The sequence below is a fragment of the Oncorhynchus kisutch genome, linkage group LG13, assembly GCF_002021735.2.
Source record: "Oncorhynchus kisutch isolate 150728-3 linkage group LG13, Okis_V2, whole genome shotgun sequence".
NCBI classification, from domain to species: domain Eukaryota; kingdom Metazoa; phylum Chordata; class Actinopteri; order Salmoniformes; family Salmonidae; genus Oncorhynchus; species Oncorhynchus kisutch.
In genome coordinates this window covers 19,281,140-19,293,690 of record NC_034186.2, presented here as the reverse complement: position 1 = coordinate 19,293,690, position 12,551 = coordinate 19,281,140, and the positions used below count along the sequence as shown (strand labels likewise).

General features: G+C 42.4%; 1 protein-coding gene across 1 annotated transcript; it reads right to left on the bottom strand.

Moving 5' to 3' along the window:
* On the bottom strand, window positions 1-10,525 carry LOC109881320 (GDP-L-fucose synthase). The gene is made up of 10 exons (XM_020473482.2): window positions 10,394-10,525; window positions 4,065-4,225; window positions 3,419-3,533; window positions 2,988-3,116; window positions 2,804-2,877; window positions 2,385-2,518; window positions 1,861-1,992; window positions 1,678-1,757; window positions 1,450-1,549; window positions 1-1,236 (listed from the first exon to the last, which is right to left on the bottom strand). The coding sequence occupies exons 2-10, from the start codon at window positions 4,223-4,225 to the stop codon at window positions 1,181-1,183; spliced, it is 981 nt and encodes a 326-aa protein (XP_020329071.1). The 5' UTR covers window positions 10,394-10,525; the 3' UTR covers window positions 1-1,180.
* Between the last annotated feature and the right edge of the window lie 2,026 nt (window positions 10,526-12,551).

Below are 12,551 nucleotides of genomic sequence, written 5' to 3'. Positions count from 1 at the left end.
TTAAAATAAACATTGATTTATTATCTCAGCCCACCACTCATGTACATATTGCACAGTTGTATTTAGTAAAGAAAGATATAAAAGAACATATCCAAAACCACCTGGTATTCTATATGATACAGCAGACAAATTGAGTAGTGAACAACCCACTCAAAATGGCAGCACAACGATTTATTTGTGGAAAATCTTATTCTGTTGCCATATTGGGTGGACTTAGAATAAATCCTATGGACAAAGAACTAGTTTAAGTCCATTATACCCACTCTAGTCATATGGTATAGACATGGTTATAGAGAAGATATGAGTCCTGCTGGTCACTCCAGACAAGATAGGAAATAGGGTACTATTTGGGACACATCTTACATCAGAGGTGGGTAATTCCAGTCCCAGACACCTGATTGGTGTCACAGTTTTGCCCCAGCCCCAGCTAACACACCTGACTCCAATAATCAACTAATCATGATCTTCAGTTGAGAATGTAATTAGTTTAAATCAGCTGTGTTGGCTAGGGATGGGGGAAAAGTGTTTCACCAATCAGGCCCTCAAGGACTGGAGTTGCCCATCCCTGTCCTACATAGTGCCATAGATCTCTAGTCAAAAGTAGTGTACTATATAGGGCAGCCATACTCAACAGTTGGACCGTAGGCTGGATCTAGACTCAGAATGGGGTCAATACAGTCTGGATTCAACTCCTGGTATATCAACAAATAAGATGTGGAAAATGTGTAGAATTGCAGGAAATTAGCTTTAAAAACATTAATTTTTCTCTGCCAACAAAAGGGGTGTGAACAGTTTGGGGTCGAATGGGTTGAGGATTCATTACTACGCCGATAAATTACAATAGCCATCCAGACCTTTGCCACCTTCTCAAATAGTTTGAGTACAACTGACATATGAACAGGATGCTGTTTGAGTGTTAAAACAGAGCGATTAGCCCAGCCTACACTCTACACATTCTTCATGGAATCTCAGCAACATGATCAGGACCACATTACATCAGTCTAACAGGACTTCATTTAATGGCAGATAATGTTCTTCATGTACACTCTAAGTCCTAAGTTCTTTGTCAGTTCTAGAACCTTCAGCTCCACTCCTCCTGACCCCTCCATCACAGTCCCCTCTTCCTGCTCCTTCCTTCCTAGGACTGGTTTCCTAACAGCCAATCTGATTTGAGGAATCTTCACTTGCGGGCGGTGTCGTAATTGGCCACGAACCAATCACATGTCTCCTTCAAGGCTGTGTGTGTGTGTGTGAATTGGGGGGGGGGGGGAAATAGGAGACTCAGCGTCAGAAACCAAACAGCAGACATCTTTATTTGATATGTCAGTGGTGAACATGCATAAAGATGGCAGAATACATATATGATATTGTGCAGATTTATTTGTGCATTTAACCAAAACAATCTACTTTTGTGGCTTTTCAAATTGCTGGTGTTGGGGAGGTAGGTACCTTGTTTGAAGGGGGTAAAGGTGAAGTTGGGGCGGTACCGCAGCAGCTTGGCGTTGCTGGCTGTCTTCTTGAACTGACCGTCTGCTTTAGTTCTGTCATACTGAAGGTCAGGGGTTAAGGAATCAAACACTGAATGACTGACAGTGTGTGAGAGCAAGTGAGTATGAAAGAGAGAGAGGGACTGTGTTTGAGCTGTATATCTGGACATGCACCTAGGTGAAAGGATACAGTCACTTGACCTTTGAACCCCAGTGCCTCGACAACACCCTCTGCTGCCTCCTTAATGGACACCTCCTCCTCCTCACCAACTAAAATACAGAGAGGGAGAATGAACACTGAACCCTGAAAATACTGTTGTTAAATGTGTGTGAGAGATGGAGAGAGAGAAAGTCAGAGTGTGTGTATGCTCACCAGACAGTATGATGGGGTCCACCTCAGGGTAATCTCTCAGCACCCAGAGGAAGAGACGAGCCAGATCCAATGAGTAGATGAACTGCCTTCTGGGAGTTCCTGAGCCCCACACCACCAATGGACTACCCTCCTCTAACACACACACACACACACACACACACGAAGGAATGGTATATGAGAGAGGCTGCATCTCCAGAAGTGTGCACTTGCTCAATTTCTCACCTTATTTTGAAAATGGTGGAAACTGCCATGAAAAGGACTCAATGTTTATTTACCGATTTTAAGCTTCATCCCAATTGGTACTCTATTCACTATGGGCCCTGGTCAATGGTAGTACATTACTAACTAGTTCATAGGGTGCTAATTGGGAACCTGGTTCAACTGGTTCCATGTGTGTGATTGTGTTCATGTTTATTTCATGTTGATCCTTGTAGGGAGGTATACTGTATAGATTAAAACAGTTAGCTGAAGAATAAATAACTAGAGAGTGATAGTTAACAGTAAGTGTTGTGTAGTCATCTTACTCTGAGCAATGTAGGCTTTGTGTATGAGGCCTGGAAGTACATGTCCATCCTCGATGTTGAAGTTATCATGGGGGCCAAACACATTGGTCGGTATCACTGCTGTGTAGCATCGCCCACGCTGCTGGTGATACGCCCTGCAAGACAAACACACACCTCAACATAATCCACAAACATTGAACACACACACACACACACACACACACACACACACACTATTATTGAATATACACAGATTATATCGACTCCCTTCTAGAGGTCACTGAGCAGCTAAAGGGTCAAGGGTACAGGAGGCCCACAAGATCGTTCTGGATGGGCTCGCAGAGGACATCTATAGCAAAATAGGGAAGCTGTGCACACACACTTCCCTTGTAAAAGAAGATTTCCTGGTTAAATGAAGGTTCAATAAAATACCAACACACCTATTGTGGACATCGATCATTCTCTTAGCATAGGAGTAGCCAAAGTTAGACTCGTGAGGAGGGCCGTTGTGGATCTGCAAGATAAGAGATAGTCAACTACCATCATGTCTACAACACACACACACACACACACACACACACACACACACACACACACACACACACACACACACACACCCGTTACCATGGTCTCATTGATGGGATAGGTAGTCTTATCAGGGAAAATGCAGGTGGAGAGACAGGAGACCACCCTGACAGCATCCACCTCGTGGGCTGCCTGCAGGACGTTGTCATTGATGTAGATGTTGTTCCTCTGGAGAACACACATGGATGAATACGTTGGTAAATAAACATGAACACAATCACACTCATGGAACCAGTTGAACCAGGTTCCCAATTAGCACCCTATGAACGAGTTAGTAATGTACTACCTTTGACCAGGGCCCATAGTGAATAGAGTACCAATTGGGATGAAGCTTAAAAATCAGTAAATAAACATGGAGTCCTTTTCATGGCAGTTTCCAGCATTTTCAAAATAAGGTGAGAAATTGAGCAAGTGCACACTTCTGGAGATGCAGCCTCTGTTATTACAACCCCTGAATCCCCTCCTCTTACCCAGAAGTCTAGGTTGGCCCTCATGTTCTTGAAGAGCCCTCCCACCATGGCTGCCAGGTGGATGACGTGGGTGGGCTGGTGCTTCAAAAACACTGCCTGCGTCTCACCCATGTCCCTGAGTGAGCATACACAAACCCACACGTCAGCTTGACTTTTCAAAGACTCAGAGGCTGGGCTACAAAGGCACCCACAGTTAACACTGAGGCAGGAGAGGGTCAGGTGTGTGTGTGTGTGTTGTTTCAAAACAAATCAAATTTATTTATATAGCCCTTCGTACATCAGCTGATCTCTCAAAAGTGCTGTACAGACACCCAGCCTAAAACCCCAAACAGCAAGCAATGCAGGTGTAGAAGCATGGTGGCTAGGAAAAACTCCCTAGAAAGGCCTAAACCTAGGAAGAAACCTAGAGAGGAACCAGGCTATGTGGGGTGGCCAGTCCTCTTCTGGCTGTGCCGGGTGGAGATTATAACAGAACATGGCCAAGATGTTCAAATGTTCATAAATGATCAGCATGTTCGAATAATAAGAAGGCAGAACAGTTGAAACTGGAGCAGCAGCACGGCCAGGTGGACTGGGGACAGCAAGGAGTCATCATGTGTGTTTGTCTATGTGTGAGTGCGTATGTGTGTGCACGTGTAGCGCTCACATGAGATCTGCATCCTTAGAGGAGAGGAAGATCCACTCCTCTCCCTCCCGTGCTCCTCCCTCTTCTTTGACAACATGTTCTATGGCCCTACCCACCAGACCAGTCCCCCCAGTCACCAACACCCGCATAGGACTGTTCTGATCCACCATGCTATCTCCCATCTGCACAGAGGGGTAGTGAGGGTAAAGAAAGAAAGAGTAGGAGAGAGAAACACAGAAACAAAGAGTGAAAGGCTTACAATCTGCAGGTCATGTGCTCTGAAAGTAGGCTAAAGTTTTACAAAGGATTTCCCCTGAAATGACTGATGTATTCAATGATCAATTAAACAAGAGTTACTAACAGAGCTGATGACAACATCTGTACACAGAAAGTAGGCCTAGGTAATATAAACCTATTCTACAGTTTCTCAAAGGATTGGGGTGCGTCACATACTGTACACTAACCAGGACAAGTAGGGAAGAACAATGACTATCCCAGAGCTTTTTAATTACATATTTAATTCCAGTAATCAAGGAATCCAACTCAAGAGGTTGTGGACTGAAGAAACATACATTTCCTGATGTTGCTTTTTACTTGCCTGTGCCAGCCATGCAAACATCCCTGTTACTAACTGTCATGACAAATGTTTAGGTTGTCACGAACAAGGTTTCCATCCAACCATTTCATGCAGGTGAATTACCTGATGCATGAAAAAAAATCACGTCTGGGTTCATGGAAACAGGAAACGAGAGTACAAGTGTATAAATATTGATAGACAATTTGTTTGGTGTTTTTTTGCGTCGGTAAAAATAATTATGTGAGAAATTGCATAGAAACACGTTTACACAATTGATGCTTGGCTGTCATTTGACAAATAAAAAATAATATTGCTCCTATCAATAAAAAGGTATCTGTGACCAACAGATGCATATCTGTATTCCCAGTCATGTGAAATCCATAGATTAAGGCCTAGTTACTTCTTTTTATTGATTTATATGAAATGTTATTCAGTACGGTCCCATGTGGCTCAGTTGGTAGTGCATGGCGCTTGCAAAACCAGGGGTTTGGGTTCGATTCCTATGAAGGACCAGTACTAAATATTTATACAAGTGTAAGCATGTCTGCTAAATTACAAAAAAAGAGAGAATTATGCATGTTGCGTTTATTTTTGTTCAGTGTAGATCAAAACAAAGTGTGTATATAAGGAATCTCTTCATTATGTCTGGTAAATATTATATACAGTGCCTTGCGAAAGTATTCGGCCCCCTTGAACTTTGCGACCTTTTGCCACATTTCAGGCTTCAAACATAAAGATATAAAACTGTATTTTTTTGGGAAGAATCAACAACAAGTGGGACACAATCATGAAGTGGAACGACATTTATTGGATATTTCAAACTTTTTTAACAAATCAAAAACTGAAAAATTGAGCGTGCAAAATTATTCAGCCCCTTTACTTTCAGTGCAGCAAACTCTCTCCAGAAGTTCAGTGAGGATCTCTGAATGATCCAATGTTGACCTAAATGACTAATGATGATAAATACAATCCACCTGTGTGTAATCAAGTCTCCGTATAAATGCACCTGCACTGTGATAGTCTCAGAGGTCTGTTAAAAGCGCAGAGAGCATCATGAAGAACAAGGAACACACCAGGCAGGTCCGAGATACTGTTGTGAAGAAGTTTAAAGCCGGATTTGGATACAAAAAGATTTCCCAAGCTTTAAACATCCCAAGGAGCACTGTGCAAGCGATAATATTGAAATGGAAGGAGTATCAGACCACTGCAAATCTACCAAGACCTGGCCGTCCCTCTAAACTTTCAGCTCATACAAGGAGAAGACTGATCAGAGAAGCAGCCAAGAGGCCCATGATCACTCTGGATGAACTGCAGAGATCTACAGCTGAGGTGGTAGACTCTGTCCATAGGACAACAATCAGTCGTATATTGCACAAATCTGGCCTTTATGGAAGAGTGGCAAGAAGAAAGCAATTTCTTAAAGATATCCATAAAAAGTGTTGTTTAAAGTTTGCCACAAGCCACCTGGGAGACACACCAAACATGTGGAAGAAGGTGCTCTGGTCAGATGAAACCAAAATTGAACTTTTTGGCAACAATGCAAAACGTTATGTTTGGCGTAAAAGCAACACAACTCATCACCCTGAACACACCATCCCCACTGTCAAACATGATGGTGGCAGCATCATGGTTTGGGCCTGCTTTTCTTCAGCAGGGACAGGGAAGATGGTTCAAATTGATGGGAACATGGATGGAGCCAAATACAGGACCATTCTGGAAGAAAACCTGATGGAGTCTGCAAAAGACCTGAGACTGGGACGGAGATTTGTCTTCCAACAAGACAATGATCCAAAACATAAAGCAAAATCTACAATGGAATGGTTAAAAAATAAACATATCCAGGTGTTAGAATGGCCAAATCAAAGTCCAGACCTGAATCCAATCGAGAATCTGTGGAAAGAACTGAAAACTGCTGTTCACAAATTGCTCTCCATCCAACCTCACTGAGCTCGAGCTGTTTTGCAAGGAGGAATGGGAAAAAAATTCAGTCTCTCGATGTGCAAAACTGATAGAGACATACCCCAAGCAACTTACAGCTGTAATCGCAGCTAAAGGTGGCGCTACAAAGTATTAACTTAAGGGGGCTGAATAATTTTGCCCGCCCAATTTTTCAGTTTTTGATTTGTTAAAAAAGTTTGAAATATCCAATAAATGTCGTTCCACTTCATGATTGTGTCCCACTTGTTGTTGATTCTTCACAAAAAAATACAGTTTTATATCTTTATGTTTGAAGTCTGAAATGTGGCAAAAGGTCGCAAAGTTCAAGGGGGCCGAATACTTTCGCAAGGCACTGTACATAAATGCAAGTGGGCAAAATAAAATATAAATTCTTTTAACTTGAATTTTATTTGCAAATGCTACATAGTCTGAAAAACGGTAATGCAAAGCAAACCCTAAATGCCTGTGAAGCCTTTTGTGGTTTTTGTTCTTGGCACGTGCGCACTAGCCAATTGCTCGCAGATACAGTGCGGGTAAACTACCTTCATGACAAGATTCTTTTAAAAAAGGTAGAGGTGTGGATCAGAAAACCAGTCAGTATCTGGTGTGACCGCCATTTGCCACATGCAGCGTGACACATCCCCTTTGCATTGAGTTGATCAGGCTGTTGATTGTGGCATGTGGAATGTTGTCCCACTCCTCTTCAATGGCTGTGCGAAGTTGCTGGATATTGGCGGGAACTGAAACACACTGTCGTACATGTCGGTCCAGAGCATCCCAAACATGCTCAATGGGTCACATGTCTGGTGACTATGCAGGCCATGGAAGAACTGGAAAATGTTAAGCTTCCAGGAGTTGTGTACAGATCCTTGCGACACAGGAATGTGCATTATCATGCTGAAATCTGAGGTGATGGCGGCATAGGAATGGCACGACAATGGACCTCAGGATCTCGTCACGGTATCTCTGTGCATTCAAATTGCCATCGATAAAATGAAATTGTGTTAGTTGTCCGTAGCTTATGCCTGCACATTCCATAACCCCACCGCCACCATTTGGCACTCTGTTCACAACGTTGACATCAGCAAACCGCTCACCCACACTACACACACTACACACACTGTCTGCCATCTGCCCAGTACAGTTGAAACTGGGATTTACCCTTGAAGAGCACACTTCTCCAGCGTGCCAGTAGCCATTGAAGGTGAGCATTTGCCAACTGAAGTCGGTTACGATGCTGAACTGCAGTCAGGTCAAGATCCGGGTGAGGACGACGAGCATGCAGATGAGCTTCCCTGAGACAGTTTCTGACAGAAATTATTTAGGTTGTGCAAACCCACAGTTTCATCAGCCGCCCGTGTGGCTGGTCTCAGACGATCCTGCAGGTGAAGAAGCTGGATGTGGACGTCCTGGGCTGGTGTGGTTACACAAGGTCTGCGGTTGTGAGGCTGGTTGGATGTACTGACAAATTATCAAAAAACAATGTTGGAGGCTGCTTATGGTAGAGAAAGTAACATTAAATTATTTGGCAACAGCTCTGGTGGACATTCCTGCAGTCAGCATGCCAATTGCACTCTCCCTCAAAACTAGAACATTTGTGTCATTGTGTTGTGTGATAAAACTGCACATTTTAGAGTGGCCTTTTGTCCCCAGCATAAGGTGCACCTGAGTAATGATCATGCTGTTTAAACAGTTTCTTGATATGTCACGTCTTTCAGGCGGGTGGATTATCTTGGCAAAGGAGAAATGCTCACTAACTGGGATGTAAACAAATTTGTGCATAAAATGTGAGATAAGCTTTTTGTGCATATGGAACATCTCTGGGATATTTTATTTCAGCTCATGAAACATGGGACCAACACTTTACATGTTGCGTTTATGTTTTTGTTCAGTATAAATCCTGATTAAATTAATTGTAATTCGTAAGATATCATACTAAATGGATGATGAACATCCACAAATGAATACATACCATACGAAACGTAACATATCACACTAATTGGAGTGTGATGTATTTACATGTACTATGTTATGTCTACACAAGTCCAGGTTGGTTGCAGCGCACAGTGAAAGGCAGTTAATAGGTCTGCCGAGGCCTATCACAAGATCTCAAAATTCAACCAATTCAAATGGTTGCAACAAGGTCGTTTTTACTGATCTGTTTGTCAGTGTCAGCAAAGTAGGCTCTAATTTGTGTCATAGGAAGGAAAAAAACATGTTGCTTTTCCTCTCCAGTCATAGTAGAGTGTAGTAGAATTGCATTTAATGCGTTTATAAAAGGCGACATTTTTCCGTGCAACGAACGGAGAAGAAACGTCTAATTATGTCTATATGTCATTACGTGCTGACACCTGCATTACCCGATAGTGATGGAATTTAGGCTTAAACTACGAGTGTTTTAAAGATGCATCTTTCCTACTACGGCTGGCAATTATTGGGCGATGGTCTTCAACAGCTTTAGATGATAGGCAGTTTAGAAAGGCAGTAGGCTAGCTGGAGCATATGGTATTTATATTTAATGCAGTCACCTCGGTTTTCATTTGAATCATGTTATATACATCGCTTGTTTGTATCAATTGCGAAGACATCGGCAACTTTTTATTTATTGGCAACTTTGTTCGGAAGTTATCGGCGGTTACGATGAATTTAGCCATAAAATGTTTTGTGAAACCGGGCCCAAATCGGTTTGTTTTGCAAATGGTGATTATCATAATTGAAGCTAATAATATAATGCACTGAAATCTACTCATCACATTAGGAATAGTAGCCCACCATCTCTCATTAGTCTGCAAAGGCGATGGGTTGATGTTTGCAATCCTACAGGTGCAATTTTATGGTGAAAAAAAATAACCTGTTGGTATTTGAAGCCGGCCTTGTTGGGACTTCATCGCGTGTTTTTATACATGTACGTCATTTTTCACTGTATGCGCCGTTCCATAAGTAAATGAGTCAATTTATGACGAGTTTGAGTAGTGGTTACTGTATATGCCGTTCCACAGACCTTTAAACCTAATCTTGCGGTTATAGGCCTAATTAATGACTGGGGTCATTTGTTTGTTTTTGCTGTTCTCCAAATAGCTGGTTTCTAAATCGTGTAGAAATGTAGTAAATAACCCACTGTCCCAGGATTTTAACCCACTGGTCCCAGGATTTTAACCCACTGGTCCCAGGATTTTAACCCACTGGTCCCAGGATTTTAACCCACTGGTCCCAGGATTTTAACCCACTGGTCCCAGGATTTTAACCCACTGGTCCCAGGATTTTAACCCACTGGTCCCAGGATTTTAACCCACTGGTCCCAGGATTTTAACCCACTGGTCCCAGGATTTTAACCCACTGGTCCCAGGATTTTAACCCACTGGTCCCAGGATTTTAACCCACTGGTCCCGCGATTTTAACCCACTGGTCCCGGGATTTTAACCCACTGTCCTGGGATTTTAATGAAACCACTATCCTGACGTTGCATGCGCTATGCCCCGCTCGGGCGGCAGGTAGCCTAGTGGTTAAAGCGTTGGACTGATAACAGAACTTTTGCAAGATCGAAATCCCGAGCTGACGAGGTTCAAATCTGTCGTTCTCCCTCTGAACAAGACAGTTAACACACTGTTCCTAGGCCGTCATTCAAAATATGAATTGGTTTTTAACTGACTTGCCTAGTTAAATAAAAGGTAAAAAAATCTATAAAAAGTAGTTACCAAAAGAGGATACTTTTCGCATAGCAAGACTTGTAACAGTACAACTTCAATCAAATGTCTCTTTTAGATAGCACCCTTTATGGGATAAAAACTACGATTTTTAGTTAGCTACAGTTACATTAAAAAAATGTTCTGCTTACCGGTTACTCCAGAGCTTGATTCTTCTTCTAGCTAGCTATGAAGTCAGAAGCTTCCATGACCCGATTCCAGTCCAAATGAGCTGGTTTTAAGATGACGAAACTATTTTGGCGAGTCCCGCCTCCAGCTGAACAGGGGGGAAAAGCGACCCAGCAAGGAGTGGCGACGTTACGCAAGTGGAGGCTGATTTGGGGTCAGTTGCATTTTCTCCACCAATGGTAAAGGATGACTGGGAAAGGAAGCTGATCCTAGATCTGTAAATGCCCTTCATAGGGGAAATTCACCCCCGAGACAATCGAGTTCTCAGCACTCAGCAAAGGTGAACCGGTGTACAGGTTTTACATATTGGCAGGTTGACATATGACTAATACATGACTGTTTCCTTGTTGAGATTCAATTTCCAATCTTTGGGCCCCTGTTGTTCAGCCTATATATGTTTTATGACCTTCCTTCTTCCGTGTGCCATCGAGTGGAGATCCAGATGTTTGCAGACAGGTGGTTATCTACATCCATGGAAAGAGAGCTGAGCAAGTGGCAGTTGAGAATGTTTCACAATGGCTCAACAAATCCTGGCTCACCCTAAATGTGGGAAAAACAGTAGCCATGTATTTCTTCATCTATTAAAAAGCAGGTCTACTCCCATATCCTCATACATGGCCAAAAGATCAAAACGGCCTCAGAATTCAAACACCTCGGCATAAACCTTGATCCCACCCTCAATTAAAAGCTTTCTCCACCGAGGCTTCCAGAATGTTCTTACATGCTATGGGTTTCTCCCATTTCTTACTGTATCACCAACTGGTCTCAAGCATGTGAGACATCCCTGAAACCTCTCAAATTACTCTATAAAGAAGTATTGATAATCTTGTACAACAAAAACACGGCACTACCACCACTGCAATATAATACCAAGTTCAACCTGTTCTACTTTGATGGTAATTAGCATTTGCCTAAATGAAGAATATATTGATAAAAAGTCCTTGTCAGATATTTACATGTTATCAAAACACCAGGGAAAGCCCCCACGAAACAAATGACACTTCCACCACAGGGCTCTTTTCGCAGTTAGCTAAATTTGGTGCAAATAATCATTTCCCAGTGCTCCGCCAGACATGTTTTTTTTGTACATTGTCCCGGTCCAAAGTTAAAAACAAAATATAAAACACTAGGAAGCAAACAGAACCAAAATGGAGAGGGACCTACCAAAACATTTCACTGAAGACTTTTTGCAATGAAAACAAGTTTAATGGACAAATTCAGGTAGGTCCCTGAATTTCATTTGCTTCCGTTTGGTTTCTAGTGAATACCCCCTGAATTGTCCATTTGCAAAACCAACATTCGTTGCAAACCAGTTTGCTACTATGTGCACAAATGAAGAACACCCCAGGTTATGGAGACGCATCATATTTACAATATACACTTCTGATAAATATGTATTATCTAACAATGCATTGAGAGCCCACGCTATATTGTGACTAACACACACATTAAGGTAGTCTGGTGGATCCAGCCTGAATGCTACATTCACTATTTCACTTGAAAAGAAAAGGTGAACACAGGGATCAGACTTGTTCCACTAGGCTAGGCTAAACGGTGTTCTCATAGGAAATAATTGAGTGGACAAGCCAGTCTACCTGGCCCAGCAACTCTTTTGATAGATAAAGAGCAACATCTCATATTTTGCCTGGAACTAGATCTATTTGTGCAATCAATCACTCCATGTCATGCCAAATGTTTGGCATATGACACTCATGGTATAGGAGTGCAAGGAGTAGAATGTTCACAGACTGGTACACAGGCTACCACGCATTCCTTTGCTGGTGTAGAACACCGAACAATGAATTCTAGGGCTGGTCTCCCAGACAGTTCAGGGCTAGGCTTAATCTCAAAGGCATACTCAAAGAATCTTCATTGAAAGTGCTTTTTAGTCCAGGATTAGGCTTAATCTGTGTCCAGGAAATGACCCCCTAATTCTCCTGATTATTGAATTGTCCCCTTTGCTTTATTTCCATGTCGACATAAAATGTACTACTTTGACAGTTTCCATTGTCATTCTACTTCACTATTGGAGCTAGTAACAATCATTTCACTGCACCTGCATATCGGTGTGCGCGACCAATTCATTTTGATATTAAATATGCATTTCACACAGAAATGTTC